This window comes from Camellia sinensis, chromosome 4 (assembly GCF_055761805.1).
Source record: "Camellia sinensis isolate YWXY chromosome 4, ASM5576180v1, whole genome shotgun sequence".
Lineage (NCBI taxonomy): Eukaryota > Viridiplantae > Streptophyta > Magnoliopsida > Ericales > Theaceae > Camellia > Camellia sinensis.
The window spans coordinates 145,839,924-145,864,392 of record NC_138964.1 but is presented as its reverse complement, the minus strand read 5'-3'; the positions used below and the strand labels follow the sequence as shown (position 1 = coordinate 145,864,392).

Below are 24,469 nucleotides of genomic sequence, written 5' to 3'. Positions count from 1 at the left end.
TTTACAAAGAATGAGGTGAATATTCATTAGATTATGTATGAAACCCAATCTTATATTTTATTTTTGTATCTTTCTATAAAAATAGTTTTCTTTTCTTTCCTTTTTTTTTCAAACTAAATGGAATGCTTTAAGACTGTGTTTGACTTCCTTTAACAACTACATTAAAACATACCAATTATTCATTTAATAGCTTTGAATTTTTTATTTTATTTTATTATTTTATTTCTTTTAAATCCCTCAATGAACAAATTCATCTAAACAACTTATTCACACTCAATATAGCAAAAACCAATTCCTCTTAATTCTCAAGTTTTTCTTGTTATTGAGTGTTTGTCTCTTCATTTTGTATAATTTTTGTTGGATGATGTAAATATATTTTAGGGGAAGAAGTAGTAGAGAAACTGAAGTCAGTCTTATGAAAAAGGAAAGAAAAGAAAATAAATTAACAAATACTAGGAGAGAAGCCTAACCTTGACAAATGCTATGAAAGTTTAAGGATAGTTTATTTGTCCGGATTAGGGTAGGAAATATAGGAAGGCATGTAAGAAAAAAAATTCCAAAATAGCCTAAAAGGATTATTTTTTTAATTTTATTTTTAATTTTTAATTTTATTATTATTATTATTATTATTATTATTATTATTATTATTATTTCTTTTTTGATTAAAAACTTTCGTAATAAATGAGTAATTGGGTTATGTAACTGAAACTGAATTCACATTCATTGCTGCATTGATTTCCAATTTATTTGTCATTAAAAGTGTAAATAGTAAAATTAGATAAAGAAGCACATTTAAATCATGTTATTTGACTATTTATTAATTATCACTAGTAGACATAAAGGTTTGGGAGTTACGTTTACTATTTTATCACCTATTGATTATCAATTCAACATAAAATGAAGAAAATTTTAAATCTTTCAGCGTTAGAGGGAAGGAAAAAGGCTGAAAGATTTAAAATTTTCTTCATTTTATGTTGAAGTGATAATCAATAGGTGATAAAATAGTAAACGTAACTCCCAAACCTTTATGTCTACTAGTGATAATTAATAAATAGTCAAATTAACATGATTTAAGTGTGCTTCCTTATGAAAGACTAATTTTACCATTTACTTCACTTTTAATGGCAAAGTAAATTGGAAATCAATGCATGAATGTGAATTCAATTTCAGTTACATAACCCACTTAATTGCTCATTTATTACGAAAGCCTTTAATCAAAAAAGAAAAAAAAAATTTAATAAAATTAAATTATTATTTATCAAATAATAATAATAATAAAATTAAATTAAAAAAATAATCTTTTTTGGCCATTTTGGAATTTTTTTTCCTACACGCCTTCCTATATTTCCTACCCTAACCCGAACAAATAAACTATGTTTAAAACTTTTATAGTATTTGTCAGGGTTAGGCTTCTCTCCTAGTATTTGTTAATTTATTTTCTTTCCTTTTTCATATGGCAGACTTCAGGTTCTCTACTACTTCTTCCCCTAAAATATATTTACATCATCCAACAAAAATTGTACAAAATGAAGAGACAAACACTCAATAACAAGAAAAATTTGAGAAATAAGTGGATTTGGTTTTTGCTATATTGAATGTGAATTAGTTGCTTAGATGAATTTGTTCGTTGAGGGATCTTAAAATAAATAAAATAAAAAATTCAAAGCTATTAAATGAATATGTTTTAATGGAGTTGTTAAAGGAAGTCAAACACAATGTTAAAGCATTCCATTTAGTTTGAAAAAAAAGAAAAGAAAAGAAAACTATTTTTATAGAAAGATACAAAAATAAAATATAGGATTGGATTTCATACACAATCTAATGAATATTCACCTCATTCTTTGTAAAAAAATTGTACAAATATTATTGATATAACATTAGTCTTCCTTATCAAAGTTATATTTTTATATTCAAAATCACTAAATAATCAAATTGGAACATCCCATCAATGTGGTTAGGACTAGATTTCATTCTCAAGTGAGTCAAAGTTGTATATCCTTTGACCAAAAGTTCTAAATATGGAAATTACCTAAAACCTTAAACCAATCATTACTAACCCGGTTCAATTCGGTAAGTATTTGTCTCAAGTGAAAGCCTTCAAGACTTCTTAGTCCTATGTAATTCCAACCGTAGGATCAGTGCATGAATCAATGGTCAAAATCAGTCCAAACCATAATAAATGTCTTCCCATCCCACCCAATTAAGAAACATTAAGTTAGAGTGAAAGAGAGCTTCATTACATTCAGCCATTTTCTTCCTCATTTTCTCATGCTTTCTCACTCATGGAGTTTGACACGAAGTACAGAGAAGATCTCACCTACCAACCAATTTTGTCCAACAATTACTTGAAACCCGAAATTGAAGATGGCTTTTGCTTTGAATCTTGTTCATCAAAAGGCTTATTCTTTCAAGAGCTTCACCACCTTCATGATCAATTTTGTCCTAATGGGTCATCGGTAATCCTTGAATTAGGGGTTCAAACTGGGTGTTTCGATCCTTTTGACCCCTTCACAAATGGTTATTCTCCAAATCTCGATGATTTTTATGAGTCAAAGCCATTTGCAGAAAATGGAGCAAATGGTACTAATGTTGCAGTGATGCAGAATTTTCAGGGTGAATGTGATGGTGGTGGGAACTTGAATTACCCTAAGCAAACTCCGATCAATGTGACCGCATCTGAGCAAAGCTGCGGCCCCTTCAACTCTCAGGATATCAGACCAGTGAACTTTGTGATACCGGATGAAGGCTCATGCATAGTGGCTGAAAATGGGTATTATAAAGAAGTTGGCAAGAAAAAGAATAGCAGTGCCTCATCGGCACCAAAGACAAGAAAGCCATGCAAACGTCGTAACAAGCCCAGTTCAGTCAAGGGGCAATGGACCGCTGAAGAAGATAGGTTGGAATATAAGATAATTGTTTTAATATTCCATTATTTTTTAATTTTTTTGTAGTTTGTGATCACATATATGATAACCCATATGGATGTTTGGATATGTAGACTCTTAATTCAGATGGTAGAGAAGTATGGAGTGAGAAAATGGTCTCATATTGCTCAGACGCTGAAGGGAAGGATAGGCAAGCAGTGTAGAGAGAGGTGGCACAACCATCTAAGGCCTGACATCAAGGTATTCATGTTTTCTTCTTTATTTTGTGTTCATTGTAGACTCTGTTTATGATCTCATTGATTTCTTCTTCTTCTTCTTCTTCTTTTTGATGGTATGATCTCACATTCTCACTGATTAAACACACCCTACAAACATATTAACATTTTGTATACATACATACAGAGAGAACATATCGTATCCTTATACACACTTACAACTTGTAATTTAGGGAAAGTTTTTCTTTTTCCCTTTTTTGGTAGATTAGAAAAACTTAAAATTCAAAAGAAACCATTTAACTACAAGAGCTTTTTGTGAAATAATTAAAATTACTCATGTATAATTGACTTAGCTGACATTCATATGAAAAAGGTTATGAATTCATATTCATAGGTAAATATGAACATCTATGGTACATGAGAGTGCATATGCACATGTGAGTGGGGGCAATTTTTCCCTGCTGACTTTCAAGAATTTATTATTCTACCTATAGTTTAAAAAAAGAAAAAAAAAAAGTTTTCAAAATTGCCCCATTGAAATTTTTGAAAAATATTCTAACTATATTTTTTAAATCTGTTTTCAGTTTGTCTCACCACCACTGCTTTTATATTTCCCCCATAAATTTAACCACCGATTGCTATTTCCCAACAAATTTCTCTACTTTGTCTCTCTTTCTCTCTCTCTCTCTCTCTCTTTGCCTTTGATCTATGTGTGTATATATGTGTCTTGAGAATTTAAATTTTTGATTTGTGAAGTTTAAATTTGGATTGTGTTTATGCGAACCAACACCAGATTAGAACTTGGCACATTAATATGATGCAATTTCATATTTCTTGCGTTGAAGTAAAGAAATTTAGGGTTAAATTACTTCTGTTGATTATCAAAGGGAAAAAATGGTCATGGGTTTTGGATGTTTTAAGTGTTTTCCTTTTCTTTTCTCCCAACAGTGTGTTAGTGTAAAGTTGAGTTTATCCAAAACCAGGTGGTCTTATTCACTTTCATAATTTATACGGTACTCGTGATTTAGTGTTCAAACATTCCACATGCTCACAAATTCAGGACATGGAAAATAAATCACCACCCTGCTCACACATACAAAATATGAATGCTTGCAGTTGGTTTTGAACTTTCAAGAGTACTAGACTTCAGCCGCCTCGTGGCATAAAAACATCACCTGCCCTAGTGGCATTAAAATTTAGTAGTTGCTAAGAATGAACAAAGTGCTTAGAGAGTGCTTTGTCCTCGAAAATCATTTTGAAACAAATTTAACTTATGGGTTTTGCATTAAAAAACTCAACCCAAACCCTTTAAACAGGTTAGGTTGAATTGGGTACATGTTGAACAAATAACCCCACAAACCGGTTTCTTTGTTGAGATTAGTTGTAAGAATAAGATTAGTTGGTTCATTTTCTTCATTGCAGAAAGACATATGGACTGAGGAGGAAGATAGGATACTAATCCAGGCCCATCTCGAAGTAAGAAACAGATGGGCAGAAATTGCAAAGAGGTTGCCTGGAAGAACCGAAAACTCCATCAAGAACCACTGGAATGCAACCAAAAGAAAGCAGTACTCGAAGCGACGATGCCGTCGCCTCCCCAAATACCCGAGACAGAGTTCTCTTCTTCAAGACTACATCAAGAGCTTGAACTTGGACGGCAAATTAGAAAACAACTCGACAAATATTGCTAATTCGTTCAATGGTGTCCTGAATGTTAATCATCCTACTACAATCAAAGCACCTCTAATTCAGCCAGAGACAGTGGAGTACTTTTGTTGCCCGAGTGATCACATAGTTCCAAGTTATGATTTTGATGTTGAGGTCCCGGAGTTGGATTTCGATGAGAAATTGTTTGAAGAGAGTAGTAGCATTGATTCTCTTATTGATCAGATGCCTTGTCCTCCTCTTGTGGAGGATGATGGGAAAAGCTTCGACTTGGAGGAGGTCCCACTATGTATGGCTTCTTCATTTGTGGAGTGTGAAGTGAAGAAAGAGATGGATTTGATGGAGATGATCAATCAAGTCAATCTCTAATTACTTAAAAGCCAATATATATATATATATATATATATGCAAATATATATCTTAGGTCTTTGGGTGTCTTGAAAGTAAATTTTATATTGAGAAGGGTAAAGTAATTTAAAAAAATAAAGAAAATGATATTATCATCGTTGAAATGCTTCAACATGTTTTAGAAATATTTCTATGAAACTTTTGGCTAATAGCTATAATAACTTCATACATATCTGATAAATCACCTTAAACTTCATATACATTTTCGCTAAAACTCCTTGTTAGGGTTTTTGAGCTCTGTATTTATTCTTTGTTTGTGTGGCAGCAGATGGTATTTATTATGCAGTCTGACCAATCTATATTACATCCCTTTATTATTACTATTATTTTTTTTGTTGGAGGAATATATAATATTTTTTTGGATTTCATTTTCTACTGAGATTGAAAGCAAGAGCACCAAATGACATTTTCATAAAGAGGCTGATTATGGTTTTTTTTTTTTTAAAAAAAAAAAATCTATTTTCTGAAAAAAAAATCTCAAATATTTTGGAGAAAAAAGTACAACAATTCATTATTTTCATTTTTTTTTCTTTTTGAGGTAAAAATAAATTTTAAACTAATTTCTAATTTTCGAAACAAAAAAAAAAAAACCTACAAATTCAACCAAATAAATTTTAGTTGTCGGTGGCCTTTTGTTGGAGCAATTTTTTTGAAATTGACAAAACTGCCCTTCTGTCATTAACCGAATAGGCAACTTAATAACAAGTTTCTTCATTTCATCAGACTTTACCCATATCTACCCTGACAAACGTTTATTATTATTTCCCAATGCAAATTTAAATTAAAAAAAATGTCAAAATATGATCAGTCCATTGGAATATCCATTCATATATTTAGTGTATAAGAGATGTCAAGGAAAAAAGTTATTTTATTTCATTCCATCTCATTTTAATTAACCAAATAGAACATGGGGGCGGCATTTGGGAGTAACCATGCTTAAAGCTCCATTTTCTGATAACAGAGTGGATCTCATACTACCTTCCAGATATGGGTAGATTAATATATTCTACATTTGAAATAGCTATTACTTACTTAACAAGTGCTAATTAAAAGCACAAAACTCAGCAAAAAATGGTTTCCCCGGACGATCATATTTGCAGCCAGTAAAACTATGAAGAAGACCTAGTAAAAGAATTAAACCATCTATTTCTCGGATTATACAAACCAAAGTCCTCAAATGTAGTAACATCTGTTCCTCGTATAAACAACCAATTTACCCACAAAATTTCTCGACGTAAGAACTTCAAGCTGTCTTTAGCTTTGGCTTCATGCGCTTCACCCTTGAATACAGGAACACTCCGGCTAGGGCCACTCCAGTGCCTGCAGCGAAAGTAAGGAAAAAAATAATCCCATAATTTTAAAATAGAATAAAATGATGAGAAGATCATTCTTATTCCGATAAAAAAGAAAAAAACCATTGTTATATTTTCAGTGTAGCTTGTGGGAGATCGAGTGTAAAAAATCATACCCAGAGAGTTGATAGGTGAAACAGGTGTGCGGAAGAAGAGAACAGAGGTCACAATTACAACCACCCGCTTCACACAATTGCCCACAGAGTGGGTAACTGGGGATACCCTCTGCAATATCATATAAGAAACCTGCACAAGCACGTCTCAATCAGCTTCTTTATAAGGAGGACAGCCTTTACAACAGATGATTTCAGAAGAGAAGGATGCAGCAAGTTTTAAACATGTATTTAATATAGATTTTTCAAGAATCTAAACATTGTGAAATAGCCTTTGACTTAGAAGGGCCTAACTCTCTTATTTTATCAGCAATTGAACACTTTCTAGCACTGGAGTGGATAACAATCTGCGGGTAGCTGTCTATGGGATTCTATAAATTGAGATTTTGATGCATAAACTGTAAAATCTCAGTGATAACTAGTTAAGGCATGTCTCAAAGTGGAGTCCCAGGGATTCAATTCTCTATAGGATTGAAATAAAATCGGAGATATTAAAAATCCAACAAAATAGATAATAACAAAATTATTTCAAACAATATGTAATGAGAGTAGTACTCTTATGTAATTATTAAGACAAAAGTGCATTGAACCCTCAGTTCAGTATTCAAGATCCTGAATGAAACAAATTGCACGCTAATAACAATATGATAGGGGAAGTGATTACAAAAATTACCATAGTAGCAACAATAGAACAGTCATTGTTAATTGAACTTATCAAAAAATTCGGACCATCTTAACTGTACTAAACATTTTTTTTTTAATATACAAAATTAAAAGGGCAAATGAAAGAAACACTTAAGTTGAAATTTTTACCTGCTGATATGCATGGAAGCAGAGTGCAGCAAGGAAAGACCTAGTGTAAACCTGTCTGACATTCAATCCCTGACATGCAGATAATGAAAAGAATCAGGAAATCAAATATGTGAGCAAATAAATAACTGGACTTGTAGCATTCTAGATTTACGCACAGCAGATTGAAGGTATGAAGGGGTGATCTTGACTCCTTCCACAAAAAAAGTAACTGGAGCCAGCAAGATGAAGGACATAATTGTTATAATTGAGAAGAGAGTAATGTTGTCCAAAGAATCCTGTAGAACAAACTTTTAGTACTTGAGAAAATAAATAATCACAGGGCAGAGAGAGAGAGAGAGAGAGAGAGAGAGAGAGAATAAACTTCTTTTTCGCCAACCAAAAAGAATAGTCTTAAACAAAATATAAAAAGGTAAACTATATCAAGACAAATTATTTGTTACCACTAACTTTCTACAAGTGCTTGAACATCGATGAAGAGAAGAACTATTCCACCTTATAGCACTCTGATCTGCCAATTTCCTAGAAGTACTAAACATCAATTAAGAAAACAACAAGCTCTTCCACTTACTAGCACTCTGATCTAACTGATTCTGAAAAAAAAGTCATTAGCAAATACCTCTTTCTTAACCATAAACTTTTTGCTAAGGACATTACGAGATTGGTTGGTCAAATTAGAAGCCATTGCACTCCAAAACCCAGCCCTGTTTCATATTCAGAAAAAATGAGATTGTATATGAGAATGAGGGATAACCACTTCAACTACCTATTTGTCATATGCTATTCTAGAAAAATTCAAAAAAACACATGTAAAAAGGAAAATATAGGCAGAGAAGGATGCATTTTCTTTCTATACATATTTCTCCTTTTTCAGGTTTTGGGCAACAAAAAGGTAACAATTCAGAGCAAATGCATGTGTATTTTCCTCACCAATTAAAAGATGCCTCGGTCATTGATGCCAGTGCCACTCCACCGACAATTGGTAACAGAGAAGAAACCACCCAGAGAGTGGGCATCTATTTGAGCAGGGGAAAAAAGAGAAGGTTAAAACAACTCGTACAATTATCAACATTTGCCAGTATCAAAGGTACAAATCATAAAACTATTTTCCTACGACGTGCCGTGTTGTGTGCACCACCAACAGTCAAGCCTACAACTAAATCAGAAATTACGAGTAAATATTTTCAAAAGAACAGCAAAGGGTGTGCTACTACTAACTTTGGTGTCATCTCAGGAAAAAGAGAACTATTCTCCATCCATTGACATGGGATACGGTAATGAAAAATATATGAATTTATTTAATTTAACTGAGCATTTCTAGTCCTTGATAAAGCTAAATAGCAAAAAATGATTCATGTAGCCGACCCAACTTGATTAGCACACAAGGCTTAGCTTGGTTCGGTATCCTCCTCCATCCAGGATACCCAGCCAGGAGAAAGAAACTACTAAATATTTGGGAGAAAAAGAAAAAAACAAAAACGAAAGGTGGAAAAAGAATAATAATGAAATGTGCACCTCCCCTAGAAACATAGCAGAGAGGACAACTGAGAAAAAGGGCTCCATGGCTTTAATCGTGTGAGTGAATGAAACAGCAACTTTTCCAAGACTCGTATTTGTGAAAAGGTTGCCTAGGGTGTGCACCACAGCCAGTGGGAGGATTGCTGCAAGCTGTTACAGAAAAAGACTTGTTAATCAAATTCAGCATAGTAATGGAAAACTAAATACATGATATATTCATTTAAGCACATATCAGAATACCTGTGCACCGCTGATTTTTGGCCTTCTGTAGAGATTAGTCGTCCACATTAAAATAACGAGTACAGTCCCAATGGCAAACTGAACTGTGGTCACAGTTAATGGAAAAGGGAACACTTTCAAAACCTGTGAACAAGAAGTATCGACTACATCATTAATTGCATACTCACTGATTAAAAATGTTTGATTGCTATATCATATAGATCAATAAGATTTCATCATACGCGATTGTTAATGCACATTTCATCAAACACCGAAATTGAAATCAATTCTTAATCATGTCAGCTAGTTTTGCTTCATTTGTCAACAATCTAAACACTTTACAAAGACTGAACATTAATATGCGGTAAAAGCAGGGAAAGCATATCAAGGGCTTGTTTGGCTACTGACTATTTGGCTAAAATAGCCAAAAAACTACAAAAAAAAACCAATAATATCATATATCAATCAATTCAATTACTTTTTCACTCACAACTATCTATTCAACTTAAAAACTATTCCAAACACACTAACTTTTTTTCACCTTAACAAATAATAAATAAATTTAATTTAAAATTAAAAAAAAAAGAAGCCACAAAAAAAAATCAAAGTTGTTTTGTATATGACTTATTTATAAGTTGGCTTTTTTACATATTATGAAAAGACATGCAGAAGGTGTTTGGGTTTGCTTATTTGTTGGCTTTTTTTTGGCTTATTTTCGTCTTTAGCGAACTCTTTTTTTTTATTTATTTTTTTTATTTTAAGAAAAAATTTTACATTTTTAGATTCATCTTGATGATATGAATCAAAAAATTAAATTTAAAAAAAAAAATTCCAAAAACAGTCCAGAAGACAAAAATAAGCACCTAAAAAAAAAAAAGTCAACTTTTTTGGGTTATCTTAGATTTTTCCACAAAAAAAAAAAATTGGAATTTTTCAAAAAATATATACTTTTTAGATTCGTCTCCAACTGGAAAAGTAAAAAATATTGACATAATTTTGAAAAAAAAGTCACTAAAGACGCCAAAAAAAAAATAATAATAAAATAAAAAACAGAAAAGAGGTGGCTTTTTTAGGTGTTCCCAAACATCAAATCAAGAAATAACACAACAATAGGGCTTGTCACTTGCTTGATCAAAAGATCATCAGTTGTGCTCCATACGCGCTTAGAAAGAATTTCAAAGCATGGAAATGGAATGGAACACAAATGTGACTCAAGATGTTGGCATCACATTTGTGCATTTTGTGTCCGGTACTTTGTGTGTGCGTAGACATACAACATTAATACTAGAAACTTCAAATCTTCAATATACCACTAAAAAATCCAATTCAAGTTATCAAATTTAGCTTCACTTCCTAGATAATATGCCTAATATGCCTTGTTCATCTCATGACATGCACACAAGTAAACTAATCAACAAAACTAAAATACCGTACAATAAAATCCAAAGGAGATACATTGTAACACATTCAGAAGACGAACAAAAACAAAAGCAGGAGAGCAATACGCCTACCTGCTTGTTATAGATATTGAAGTATATGTTGAAGAGATACCAAAGTCCAAACAGAGACCCAAGCTGAAGCGTGCTCGTCAAGCTACTCGACTTAGCACTCTCCGACGCTGCCCTAACCTCGAAACCATCCGATTCGCGCTCGACCACTACAGCCGGAGTCGAAATCCAGCCATTCAATCTCGACGACGACGATGAACTTGAAGAACAGAAAATTGGCGGCAATCGACGAAGCGAAGAGGCGGAGACGAAATCGAGCGATCTCGAAGGCGGACGGGTAGATATAGGATTGAATCTATATAGGGAGCTAGGGTTCGAAGAGGTTCGAAGCTTCGGAATTGAAATTGATGGAGAGAACGTGAATGCAGTGCTCTGCATCTTCGAGATCAGGATCAGAGTAGAGAGAGAAAGTTGGGGAAAAAGAGGAGAGAGAGAGGAAATGAACGAAATTCTAGGGATTGTTTCTGGGGGAATGGGAATTGGAGGGGGTTTCCACTTCCAGGAGGATTTGAATTCTCAGAAGTCAGGTGTGGATTTGAAATGTTGGTAAATTTGGAGTAAATTACACTTTGACCGTTTGGCCTTTCGACTATGTTTGGAACTTAGGGCAGAAAAGAAATGAAAAGCGATAACTAGTTATGTTATAAGAGAAAAGAAGAAATTGTGATTTTTTTTTTTTTTTATTTGCTTAAATTTTACGAAAATTTATCAGAAAGTCCTTTATTGGTGAATTGTGTTCTGTTTGATCTTGTTGATTTTTTGTTTGATTGGCAACTCCATTTTAGGTGGGATTGCTTATTGGAAAGTCCTTTTTTGAATGTTTTTGGTGTGGGCTGGACGGATATGCCCTCGCTTATTATATGGGATGTTTCGTTTTTCCATTTTGGTATGTGCAATCCCAACAATTGTGGGTGCTGACAGTGGGTGAAGATTCCTTTAAGAGGTATTACAATTAGGGTTTACATTATGGGTTCATGTTGATCTGTGGGCAGAGGAAGTGCTGCACCAACGTTTACACCATCGTTGCACACAGGTTCTCTCTGTATTTTGTATTAAAAATTACCCTCTCACCATTCCCACACATGAACAATTCCTTCCTCACCTTTGCACATTTTTCTTGATTTTGTGAACACACCGATATGGTTGCCACAAACACGACACCCAATTGCATGTCTACCTGACTGATAAGCCCTCAACCACACATTCACAACGATGCACAATGCCCATTGCATTTTTTTTCCAATCGTAATTACTGTATTTTGGTTTGATGGGTCTTTTTAACATACTCAATCGTGTTTATTTCTGTACCAATACTTGTGCCGTTTTGCAGATGGACGCTTTTATGATGCTTCTTTGTTCTTACGGGTCCACGAATGTCGCATATAGTCTGCAATCGTAGAACACACTTATAGCGACCCCGGTCTTTTCCCATTTGATTATTGTATCCGGACTTAGGTTCCGTAGATTTTGTTGTTGTTGTCCTTTATTTTCTCTTTTGGAATTATAGGATGTGTTGGGCAGGTTTGTTTCAGGTTGGTTGGGTTTAGAAACCAAGTGTTGCTGTCCAGGTTTTTGGTTATTCGCTCGAGCGAGGAGTTGTTCGCTCGAGCGAGAGGTTGTGTCTGATTTGGACCTGTAGCTGTGTATTCTTGGCTCGAGCGAGCTTTTCTTCGCTCGAGCGAGTTAGTTCATCCTTCGCTCGAGCTATAGTTCCTTCGCTCGAGCGTGTGTCGGGGTTCAGACCTGAGGGTTTGAGTTCTTCGCTCGATCGAGTTTTCTTTCGCTCGAGCGAGCTTTTGGGTTGCTGGCTCGAGCAAGGCTTCCTTGGCTCGAGCGTAGTTTCTTGTGTCTGGTCGCTCGAGCGACCAAGTCTTCGCTCGAGCGAGCCTGTCCAGTTTATATACACAGCAGCGGGATTTGATCAGTCTTTTTCATTTTCTTTTGATTCCAAACCCTAGGTCCGACTTCTCTCTCTCCCTACTCACCTTCTTTCTTAGATTTGATCCACTTAGGGTGTGTTTCTACCCTAGTTGCTTTATCAAATATATAGAGGGAGTCGAGGGCTTTCATTTAATCTGAACATTTGGCTATTTGGAGCACTTTGGTATTTGGGCACTCATCTTTGTCTTCACCATCTGTGTTGTTTTCTTCGAGGTAGGGATTTCCTACTCCATTTTATAGGTTTTGTTCTAAGTTTTGGTATTTTAACATGTTGGGGTTACTTTGGTAAATTTTGGGAAAAACCTTAGTTTTATTAATAAATTAAATTGTATTGTTATAGTGGCGTAGTTGGATCATTTGAATTATTTATCTTTTGAATTGCTGACATGGTTATTTTCAGTTTAGAAATAACTGTTTTGGGCTATCGGTGGAGGATAGTCATGATTGTTGTAGACATTGCATGTGGATTAGGAATAACTGAAACTAATCACATTGGTTAAGTCCTTAATTTTGACTATTGCATTGATACAGAATATACGTGTATTGATTGAGCATTGCATATGCATACATTGTTTTGTGTGGGAGGAGATAGGGGATGTACTCCACGGTTTAGGGGAAGATAGGGGATGGACCTCTAAACCGGATTTTGTTTGGGAGGAGATAGGGGATGGACTCCATTAGCATCACTTTTATGTGTGCTTATTTATATAGAAGTGTTTTATTGATACAGCACTAAAATGTGTATCAATCTGGAAGTATGAAGTGTTTGATTTGAGCTTGAGTCTCATTTGTTTGTTGATATTGGAAGGATGTGAATATGATATATGTGATTCACTATTGTAAGCTTGGCCAGGTTCTGAGCCATGTTGATAAAATTGGAAAGTAAAACGTATCTTTGACAATAGTGTCATGAGACTGTAAAATGAAGTAATTGATTATTTTGGTTAACCATCTGCTGAATGCTATTGCTTTATCCATTGCTTATATGTGGTTTAGTATATTTCTACTGGGCTGTGGCTCACCCTTTATGGGAACATCATTTTCAGGTTCAGGTGATAAGCTACCTCCAAGGACTTAGCTTGGAAGGGACTTGGATTTCGAAGACTATCTTTAGTTCATTGTCTTTATTTATTAGTACATGTAAATATTCAAGCCTAGGGCTTTTCTTGTATTGAGTTAGAACTCATATTTTGTATCCAAGTGTTGGCTTGGAAGGATGTAAGCCTGTAGGGCATTTTATTCGATGTTACATGTGATGCTTCTAATTAATAATACTCTGATGAATGATTTAATAAATTGTTTACTTAAAATAATGCATGTCAATGATGTATATATAATGGGTTTATTTTGAGGGCGTGACAACTTGGTATCAGAGCGTACCGGGTTTGAATACTTTGGGTACGTGGGGAGTGATTAGTATCACATTGGGTTCGTCTCGTTTGATAGAGACTTAGTGCAATGTTATATGCTTATGTGATAACATGTTTATGTGATTATGTGGGTATGGAATGTAGTTTCTAGGATGTTGATTGGACCCTTGAGTTTCTTGTAGTCTCGTTGGAAAGGCACTTGATCACTGTTGCTTCCAACCGGAACTATAGTAACGCATTGGGACTATCATTATCCGGGAATGAAATTCGTAGGTGCTTATGTGATTATGTGCTTACGTGGAATGAATTATTGTTGTCCATTGCATTAGGACGCGAGTGTTTAGTTTCGGCACATTTATTAATGTGCTAATGTCTTTGTTTCCTTTATTAGGATGTCAGGACGAGGACGCGGTAGGCGTGGTAGGCCGGGTAGGCAGGAGGTGCCTGTGCCAGAAGAGATTCCGGCAGTTCAAGAGGGAATTGGCCAGGCCAATGTGGCCGAGCCAGTAGGCCAGCAGGCTATGGGCGCTCTAGCCCGAGAGATAGCAGGGGCATTCAGGGAGTCAGTAGGCATTCTCAGAGCTGAGAATCAAGCTCAAGCTGTTATTGCGGATGCAGGACCTTCCTTTCTGAAGAGGGAGTTCTTCCGGTCTAATCCGGATGAATTTGTGGGTGATCCAAAAGAGCCGCTTAAGGCAGATGAATGGCTCGAACAGACAACGAAGACGTTTGAGATGCTTGGCATCGAAGACGAGGGGTTGAAAGTGACCTTGGCATCTTTCCAGTTGAAGGGGAATGCGGGTCAGTGGTGGAAGTTTACTAAGGGGCGTATAGGAGGTACGTGGGAGGCTTTTGTAAATGCTTTCCAGGAGAAGTTCTTATCTCCAGCTGTCAGGGAGAAGCTGCGAGACCAGTTTTGTCAGCTTAAGCAGTCGAGTTCTTCAGTGGCCGAGTTTGAGGCTGCATTTACTAGTTTGTCCAGGTTTGCACCTGAGTTGGTGGCGTCTGAGGAACGCCGTTGTATTGAGTTTGAGAAGAAGTTGAGGCGTGGCCTCAAGCTGAGAGTTGGGGGAACTATGATTCGGGATTATGGGCGTATGGTTGATGCTGCAGCCCACATGGAAATTATGATGCAGGAGGAGGAGGAAGGACAGAAGGGCTCCAAGAGGAGTCAGGATGGTCAGAGTGATGGTAGGAGACAAAAGGGTTTTAATCCTCAACAGTCTCAGGGTAGCTTTTCTAGATCGACTTTTCCGGTGCCGAGTGCTAGTTCGGGGAAAGGCAGTCAGGGAGACATTACCTGTTTCAAGTGTGGCCAGCTGGGCCACAAGTCTCCAGTTTGTCCTCAGAGGGGAGGAGTGCAGAGAGCAGCATCATCTTTAGCTCGATCTCAGAGCCAGAGTCAGGGTAGAGGCCAGCCACTCTCGTGTTATCAGTGTGGTCAGCCAGGGCATATGAAGAGGTATTGCCCGCAGTTGGGTGGCACACCTGGTGCATCGGGTTTGAGGCCGATTCAGGGTCAGCAGCCAGCTCAGTCAGGTCAGGCCCCGAGGGCCAATCAGGGGGCTTCATCGTCCCAGTCAGTGCAGCAATCTTATGCTCCAAGGGGTGAGCAGATTGATCAGAGGTCGTCTGGGCGCGTGTATGCTGTTACCGCGCAGGATCTTGTGCCGGCACCATCAGTTGTGAGAGGTACCTTTTTGTTTTGCAACTCGGTTGCTAATGTTTTGATTGATACGGGTGCATCTCATTCCTTTGTGTCTGCTGCATTTGCATCTGTTTTGGAGTTGGAGTTAGCACAGCTAGCATCTCCTATTTGTGTAATGTCACCTCTTGGGGGTGAAGTGATCTTGAAACAAGGTGTTAGGGGTTGTGATATAGAGGTTGATTATCATAGAATCCCATTTTCCTTTGTAGTTATGCCTATGAGAGGTTTCGATGTTATTTTGGGTATGGACTGGTTATCGTCATACCGGGCAGTTATTGATTGCTACCGCCAGAGGGTCACTTGTTGTACCGTGAGCGGAGAGTATTTTCATTTTCTGGGGGACCGGGTTGGTGATGTGTTGCCACCGGGGTATGTTCCGCGAGGACGGAGTGAGCTTAGTGGTCTACTTGCTAACCTTTCGATTAGTGAGGATGTTGAGACTCAGATTGTGTTGCCAAGGGTGGTTTGTGAGTACTCGGACGTCTTTCCTGAGGATCTTGTTGGTTTGCCACCGCACCGGGAGATTGAATTCTCTATTGACCTAGTGCCCGGCACGGCGCCGATTTCTATGTCACCTTATCGTTTTGCCCCAGCCGAGTTAGTTGAGTTGAAGATTCAGCTCCAGGAGTTGCTAGATAAGGGCTTTATACGTCCTAGTGTTTCGCCGTGGGGAGCACCGGCCCTCTTTGTTAAAAAGAAAGGTGGTGCTTTGAGACTCTGTATAGATTACCGGAAGTTGAATCGGGCCACGGTCAAGAATAAGTACCCTATGCCCCGTATAGATGACCTGTTTGACCAGTTGAAGGGTTCCCGTTGTTTCTCTAAGATAGACTTGAGATCGGGTTACCACCAGTTGAGGGTCAGGGAAGCGGATATTCCGAAGACGGCATTCCGTACGCGGTATGGCCATTATGAGTTTCTGGTAATGCCATTCGGGCTCACCAATGCACCGGCAGTCTTTATGGACTTGATGAACCGGATCTTCCGGGAATTCTTGGATCGGTTTGTAGTTGTTTTTGTGGACGACATCCTTATCTATTCGCCTTCTGAGGAGGAGCACGAGGCACACTTGAGAGTGGTGCTTGAGTTACTTAGAGCCCATATGCTGTATGCCAAGTTTGGGAAGTGTGAGTTCTGGCTGAGGGAAGTCAAATTCTTAGGCCACGTGATATCTGGGGAAGGAGTGTCTGTTGATACATCCAAGGTAGAGGCAGTGCAGGATTGGGCACAGCTTAAGAGTGTATTTGAGATTCGCAGTTTTCTGGGATTAGCTGGGTATTACCGTCGGTTTGTGAAAGATTTCTCCAGATTAGCGTCACCGTTGACTAGGCTGACTCGGAAGGGAGTCAAGTTTGTGTGGAGTGAGATTTGTGAAAAGTCGTTCCAAGAGCTGAAAGTTAGATTGACCACCGCTCCGGTGTTGATTATTCCGGAGAGAGGGTTGGGTTATGCGGTTTATTGTGATGCCTCACGAGAGGGTTTGGGTTGTGTGTTGATGCAAGAAGGGAAAGTAGTTGCCTATGGCTCACGTCAGTTGAAAATTCACGAGCAGAATTACCCTACGCATGATCTAGAGTTAGCAGCTATGATATTTGCCTTGAAGATTTGGAGGCATTACCTTTATGGTGAGAAATTCGAGGTATTCTCGGATCATAAGAGTCTGAAATATTTGTTTACACAGAAAGACTTGAACTTGAGGCAGAGGAGGTGGATGGAGTTCATAGAGGATTATGACTTTGAGTTGCATTATCATCCGGGAAAGGCCAATGTGGTGGCTGATGCTCTTAGCAGAAAACCTGTTGGTGTCATAGCTAGTATAGCCATCCGAGAATGGGAAATGTTGGGTGCACTTGGGGAGTTTGACTTACTTCTGGGCGAATCCGTTGAGGCTGCGGCCTTATTTTCTGTTGTTGCACAGCCTACACTTGTGACTCGAGTGTTAGAGGCTCAGAGAGGTGACCTTGAGATAGAATCTCTCCGTGAGAAGATTTCCGGTGGGAAGGTAGAGAAGGGTTTGACGGTGTATTCCGACCAGAGTGTGAGATACCGAGACCGTCTGTTTGTGCCGGAGCCTTGCCGAGAGGAGGTACTCCGAGAGTTCCATCATTCACGCCTTGCGGTGCATCCGGGAGGCACTAAGATGTATCGGGATTTGGGTCGCCAGTTTTGGTGGCGGGGTATGAAGAGAGATGTGGCAGCTTTCGTAGCTAAGTGCCTTACTTGCCAGCAAGTGAAGGCCGAACATCAGAGGCCAGCGGGTTTGTTGCAACCCTTGCCTATTGCCGAGTGGAAGTGGGAGCATGTCACTATGGACTTCGTTGTAGGTCTTCCAAGGACTTAGCGGGGTAGTGATGCTATTTGGGTGGTTGTAGATCGGTTGACCAAGTCGGCGCACTTTATTCCTATGCGCATGAGGGATTCGGTAGATCATCTTGCCGACTTGTATATTCGGGACATAGTGAGATTGCATGGGGTCCCAGTAACGATCGTCTCAGATAGAGATCCTCGTTTTACTGCCAGGTTGTGGCAGAGTTTGCAGAGTGCCTTAGGCACTAAGTTGACCTTTAGCACGGCTTATCATCCTCAGACTGACGGACAGTCCGAGCGTACTATTCAGATACTTGAGGATATGCTTCGGGGTTGTGTTCTAGACTTTAGTGGGTCGTGGGAGAGGCACTTGCCGTTGGTAGAGTTTGCCTACAACAACAGTTTCCAGTCTAGTATCGGTATGGCACCATTTGAGGCCTTGTATGGCCGATCGTGTAGATCTCCTGTTTGTTGGGCTGAGGTGGGTGATGCACCTCTGTTGGGTCCGGAGTTGGTGAGGGAAACGACGGAGAAAGTTGAGCTTATCCGTAAGAGGCTTGTTACAGCACAGAGTCGTCAGAAATCTTATGTCGACCGTAGGAGGAGACCCTTGGTGTTTGCGGTGGGTGATCATGTCTTTCTGAAGATATCACCTAGACGGGGTTTGATGAGGTTTGGGAAGAGTGGGAAGTTGTCCCCTCGGTTCATTGGTCCGTTTGAGATCCTTGAGAGGATTGGCGAGGCTGCTTATCGTTTAGCTTTGCCGCCGCAGTTGTCCGGAGTACATGATGTGTTTCATGTGAGTATGCTTCGGAAGTATGAGCCGGATCCATCACATGTGTTGGATTGGACCGATTTAGTGGTTGATGAGGAAGTTTCATATGAGGAGAGACCGGTTCGGGTATTAGATAGGCGGGATCAAGTTTTGCGAGGCAAGACCATCCCTTTGGTAAAAGTTTTGTGGAAACATCATGGAGTGGAGGAAGCCACTTGGGAGCGTGAATTGGAAGTCCGCGAAAAATACCTGGACATGTTTATTAATTTGTAATCTTGTATTTAGATTTTGTAATATTGTTGAACTTAAGAGGTTTATATATGTCTTAAGTTGTAAAACGTTGAGTATGTTTTTGGTAAGTGGTTGTATCTTGAAACTTGCTTCATTATGGAAGTCTAGTATAGCATTGCATATGTTGATTACATTGCTGAGTGTGTTATATATATCATGCAATTGAATATGATATGGGGATTGCTAACATTGGAAGGAATAATGCATTTTATTGATGCAGATTGAAATATATGTGTTTTATATATATGTTGTGAGATGCCTCTTGATAAAGAAATGAAGTGACCAGTATTGGGTCAAGCTGTTTATTATTGTTTTATAATATCATTGGGAATTGAGAAAAATCTGTTTTCAAAAACTTAAGCTTAATTTCGGGGACGAAATTCTTTGAAGGGGGGGAGGTTATAGCGACCTCGGTCTTTTCCCATTTGATTATTGTATCCGGACTTAGGTTCCGTAGATTTTGTTGTTGTTGTCCTTTATTTTCTCTTTTGGAATTATAGGATGTGTTGGGCAGGTTTGTTTCAGGTTGGTTGGGTTTAGAAACCAAGTGTTGCTGTCCAGGTTTTTGGTTATTCGCTTGAGCGAGGAGTTGTTCGCTCGAGCGAGAGGTTGTGTCTGATTTGGACCTGTAGCTGTGTATTCTTGGCTCGAGCGAGCTTTTCTTCGCTCGAGCGAGTTAGTTCATCCTTCGCTCGAGCTATAGTTCTTTCGCTCGAGCGTGTGTCGGGGTTCAGACCTGAGGGTTTGAGTTCTTCGCTCGATCGAGTTTTCTTTCGCTCGAGCGAGCTTTTGGGTTGCTGGCTCGAGCAAGGCTTCCTTGGCTCGAGCGTAGTTTCTTGTGTCTGGTCGCTCGAGCGACCAAGTCTTCGCTCGAGCGAGCCTGTCCAGTTTATATACACAGCAGCGGGATTTGATCAGTCTTTTTCATTTTCTTTTGATTCCAAACCCTAGGTCCGACTTCTCTCTCTCCCTACTCACCTTCTTTCTTAGATTTGATCCACTTAGGGTGTGTTTCTACCCTAGTTGCTTTATCAAATATATAGAGGGAGTCGAGGGCTTTCATTTAATCTGAACATTTGGCTATTTGGAGCACTTTGGTATTTGGGCACTCATCTTTGTCTTCACCATCTGTGTTGTTTTCTTCGAGGTAGGGATTTCCTACTCCATTTTATAGGTTTTGTTCTAAGTTTTGGTATTTTAACATGTTGGGGTTACTTTGGTAAATTTTGGGAAAAACCTTAGTTTTATTAATAAATTAAATTGTATTGTTATAGTGGCGTAGTTGGATCATTTGAATTATTTATCTTTTGAATTGCTGACATGGTTATTTTCAGTTTAGAAATAACTGTTTTGGGCTATCGGTGGAGGATAGTCATGATTGTTGTAGACATTGCATGTGGATTAGGAATAACTGAAACTAATCACATTGGTTAAGTCCTTAATTTTGACTATTGCATTGATACAGAATATACGTGTATTGATTGAGCATTGCATATGCATACATTGTTTTGTGTGGGAGGAGATAGGGGATGTACTCCACGGTTTAGGGGAAGATAGGGGATAGACCTCTAAACCAGATTTTGTTTGGGAGGAGATAGGGGATGGACTCCATTAGCATCACTTTTATGTGTGCTTATTTATATAGAAGTGTTTTATTGATACAGCACTAAAATGTGTATCAATCTGGAAGTATGAAGTGTTTGATTTGAGCTTGAGTCTCATTTGTTTGTTGATATTGGAAGGATGTGAATATGATATATGTGATTCACTATTGTAAGCTTGGCCAGGTTCTGAGCCATGTTGATAAAATTGGAAAGTAAAACGTATCTTTGACAATAGTGTCATGAGACTGTAAAATGAAGTAATTGATTATTTTGGTTAACCATCTGCTGAATGCTATTGCTTTATCCATTGCTTATATGTGGTTTAGTATATTTCTACTGGGCTGTGGCTCACCCTTTATGGGAACATCATTTTCAGGTTCAGGTGATAAGCTACCTCCAAGGACTTAGCTTGGAAGGGACTTGGATTTCGAAGACTATCTTTAGTTCATTGTCTTTATTTATTAGTACATGTAAATATTCAAGCCTAGGGCTTTTCTTGTATTGAGTTAGAACTCATATTTTGTATCCAAGTGTTGGCTTGGAAGGATGTAAGCCTGTAGGGCATTTTATTCGATGTTACATGTGATGCTTCTAATTAATAATACTCTGATGAATGATTTAATAAATTGTTTACTTAAAATAATGCATGTCAATGATGTATATATAATGGGTTTATTTTGAGGGCGTGACAACACTTGCTGAGTTTGTCGATTATGTTTGTTCGAAGTTCCCCGACCTCTTGCCGAGAAATATTCTGCTGTTCTACAAGATCCCCGGCTATAACAATTTCTCTTTGCAGAATGATGTGGACATGCAGAATATGATTTGCCTTGCACGTTCATTCCACTTGCAGTTAGTTGACGTGGTCATCGAACAACATCCTCGCGGGGATAACAACACTCCTGCCATTGACCCAATGGCAAGCCACGCCCAAGCCAGAACAGGGGGTACATTACTAAATGATTTGGGAATGGACGATGAAGGCGACCTGCTGCAATCATTTTGTCCGCACAAGGAGAAAGTCTTCCTTTCCGCTCAATGGGCAAATGGCTTTAATCACATCGGACAACACTTCGAAGGTGGGGCTTCCGAATTTCGCCATGTCTTATGGAAATATGCTGTCGAATGTGGGTTCCATATCAAATTTCTTAAGAACGACTCCGTTCGGGTAATGGCTATATGTGCTATGAACGAATCAAAGTCTTGTACGTGGGCTGTGCACGGACGTAAATTGGAGGCAAACGGATTTTTCTACTTACGAAAATGAAACAGTGAACACATTTGTGGCGTCGCTGTGCGTATATCCACACACCCACTTGTTGGTTTTGATCTTGTGGCGGACATTGTATCTGAACGTGTACGGGACAGGCCACTCACCCGTCCTACCGAAGTGATATTAGACTGGAAACAAGATTACGCCCTCGATATCACTTATCGTGTGGCGTGGCTTGGTGTCGAAAAAGCGATGGGAGAACTGTTCGGTGCACACTCCATTTCGTTCGACCAGTTACGTTGGTATAGCAATGCAGTTTTGGAACACAACCCCGGGACCTACATCAACATCGAATACGATGACCACACCCAACGGTTCACACGCTACTTCATTTCATTCAAAACATGTATCGACTGGTTCAACCATTGTCGTCCCCTGTTTTTCCTGGACGCCACGTTCCTCAAAGGGCACTTCAAAGGTTTTTTACTTGCCGCCACTGCGAAAGACAAAAACCAAGGTCAGTTCGTTCAACTTATAGAATTACATTACACCATTGACATCACAACCAAACATACCACGTTCATAAAATTTTTTTACGGCAATAACCCAACCTGCCTATGTTTATGTCGCAACCCTTGAATGCAGTACATAAGTAGTTCTACAACATTTTGCAAATTCTCAGGTTTGTTCCCCTTATCCTATGCGGTGGTGGACTCCGAAAACACCGCAAATTGGTCTTGGTTTCTTCAGCATCTCTTGCAGGTGGTGCATGGGGACAGACCTCTAACTTTTGTATCGAATCGAAACCTCGGATTGCTTGAAGCGATGCCAACCGTATTCCCGAATGCAGAACATGCATTCTATCTACAACATTTGCAGAGGAACTTGAGGGACAGGTTGCATTACACAAACAGTGTGCATCCGGCAGGTTTGGTTAGCAAATTACGACATTGTGCGTACGCACCAACTGTTACCGTTTTTAACCAAAAAGTTGAACAATTCCATAAATCAGGCAGATCTGTGGCATCCGAATTCCTAGTAAATGCACATCCACAATATTGGACAAATGCATTTTTCAGGTACGTTTCACATGTTTCTCCAAAAATGCATATGTATAACACGTATTGTCATAATGTTCATATTAATTAGCGGACATGTCGTACTTATTCCACAGGGGGTGGCGTTACGATGAGATGTGCTCAAATGCTGCAGAATCATTTAACTCATGGGTTCGGGAAGCGCGCAACCTCCCAATCATAAGAATGGTTGACAGCATCCGGACTAAATTGATGCGACAAATGGCGAAACGTAGAGATGTTTCCCAAACGTGGACCGGCACCATATGTCCCAAAATGGAGTCCCGTCTTGAAAAAGCATTCAATGAACGTAGATCATTGAAAGTGAGCCAATCAAACGCTGATGTATACGAAGTGCACTCTTTCCCATCGGTCACTGTTGACATTGGACACTGCACTTGCTCATGTTTCAAGTGGCAACTCAATGGGTTTCCTTGCCCACATGCAATGGTTGTTGTCCATAAAAGTGGTCGGGTTTTGAACACATTGGTCGAACCATTCTTCTACGTCTCCGAATATCGTTCCACTTATGTAGCAAGCATTTTCCCAATTTCCACCGTTGAGCAACCATCTTTCAACCCAAATGATTTCATCATCAAGCCCCCCGTCGTGAAATGTTCACCTGGTTGACCAAAAAAGAAGAGGATACTGTCAAAGGGGGAACATGTTCAGCAAATCAGATGCGGCAGATGTGGGCGCATGGGGAATCATAACAGGAAGACATGCAACGAACTCATTTAACCATGTCACTCAACCCACCCATTACAGGACTAAAATAATAGCAACTTTGTTGCTCGCCCTGTGCGATACACTACTTTATTATTACTTTTCAAGTCGTTTCATTGCTGAAAGAATTTTGTTTCAATTGTTTCTTTCACAATAATTGTGTGCGACACCACATGACTATGTCATAGCCAATTTACTATCATTGGCACACTCAGTTATTAATAACAGCTTTCCTTCATTTAATTCGAATTTTTTTTTTTTACCAACACTAACTTGGTAATTCCATCACACATTTTCACATCCGTGGTGGTTGGTACCGATATGGGCAGGTTATACCATCCCCACCATTTCAATGTTGTCATGTGAATTCTGCAGTACAATATTTACAACTACAAAAGAACCATTTAATTATGTTGTGAATTCATACGGCCTTACACACATTCAACATACGTGGTTAGTATCAAAACAGGCATGGTAAACCATCCCCAGCATGCAAACGTTGTTGTGTGGATATAACACTACATCCTTTTCAAATCATTAACATATTCGCACCATACTCCAAAACAATACACTTCCTAGAATGCCAGCAATACGAACAGAACATCAACTTGTAAATGAGATTTCAATACTGGTATAACTACACATTCACATTACGACGTCCCCATCAGAAAGAAACAACACCTTAATGCACACAAACCCCCTTCCGACCAACATTTGCACCCCACTACACATATTAAACTTGGTACAACTCAAGCAAAAACAAAT

General features: G+C 38.6%; 3 protein-coding genes across 3 annotated transcripts; 2 read left to right on the top strand and 1 right to left on the bottom strand.

Annotated features, from left to right (window-relative positions):
- Positions 1-933: 933 nt before the first annotated feature.
- On the top strand, positions 934-5,496 carry LOC114263422 (transcription factor MYB98). The gene is made up of 3 exons (XM_028203962.2): positions 934-2,896; positions 2,999-3,125; positions 4,523-5,496. The coding sequence occupies exons 1-3, from the start codon at positions 2,283-2,285 to the stop codon at positions 5,132-5,134; spliced, it is 1,353 nt and encodes a 450-aa protein (XP_028059763.2). The 5' UTR covers positions 934-2,282; the 3' UTR covers positions 5,135-5,496.
- A 596-nt stretch (positions 5,497-6,092) lies between these two features.
- On the bottom strand, positions 6,093-11,331 carry LOC114263423 (phosphoenolpyruvate/phosphate translocator 1, chloroplastic). Its single transcript, XM_028203963.2, has 9 exons — positions 10,697-11,331; positions 9,207-9,329; positions 8,964-9,116; positions 8,379-8,464; positions 8,068-8,152; positions 7,607-7,726; positions 7,452-7,520; positions 6,642-6,771; positions 6,093-6,493 (listed from the first exon to the last, which is right to left on the bottom strand). The coding sequence occupies exons 1-9, from the start codon at positions 11,069-11,071 to the stop codon at positions 6,417-6,419; spliced, it is 1,218 nt and encodes a 405-aa protein (XP_028059764.2). The 5' UTR covers positions 11,072-11,331; the 3' UTR covers positions 6,093-6,416.
- Positions 11,332-21,500: 10,169 nt separating this feature from the next.
- On the top strand, positions 21,501-23,608 carry LOC114263375 (uncharacterized). Its single transcript, XM_082923702.1, has 3 exons — positions 21,501-21,894; positions 22,585-22,981; positions 23,077-23,608. The coding sequence occupies exons 1-3, from the start codon at positions 21,501-21,503 to the stop codon at positions 23,606-23,608; spliced, it is 1,323 nt and encodes a 440-aa protein (XP_082779828.1).
- The last annotated feature ends 861 nt before the right edge of the window (positions 23,609-24,469 follow it).

Bases quoted from the DNA above. Each gene is read 5' to 3' on its own strand.
- LOC114263422 (XM_028203962.2), top strand. From the start codon at position 2,283: ATGGAGTTTGACACGAAGTACAGAGAAGATCTCACCTACCAACCAATT. The intron at 2,897-2,998 runs GTTGGAATATAA...TTGGATATGTAG, and splicing joins TGGACCGCTGAAGAAGATAG to ACTCTTAATTCAGATGGTAG. The intron at 3,126-4,522 runs GTATTCATGTTT...TCTTCATTGCAG, and splicing joins ATCTAAGGCCTGACATCAAG to AAAGACATATGGACTGAGGA.
- LOC114263423 (XM_028203963.2), bottom strand. From the start codon at position 11,071: ATGCAGAGCACTGCATTCACGTTCTCTCCATCAATTTCAATTCCGAAG. The intron at 9,117-9,206 runs GTATTCTGATAT...TTTCTGTAACAG, and splicing joins CAAAAATCAGCGGTGCACAG to CTTGCAGCAATCCTCCCACT. The intron at 7,521-7,606 runs GTGCGTAAATCT...TCTGCATGTCAG, and splicing joins CTTCATACCTTCAATCTGCT to GGATTGAATGTCAGACAGGT.
- LOC114263375 (XM_082923702.1), top strand. From the start codon at position 21,501: ATGCAGAATATGATTTGCCTTGCACGTTCATTCCACTTGCAGTTAGTT. The intron at 21,895-22,584 runs GTACGTGGGCTG...GCAAATTCTCAG, and splicing joins TATGAACGAATCAAAGTCTT to GTTTGTTCCCCTTATCCTAT. The intron at 22,982-23,076 runs GTACGTTTCACA...CTTATTCCACAG, and splicing joins TGGACAAATGCATTTTTCAG to GGGGTGGCGTTACGATGAGA.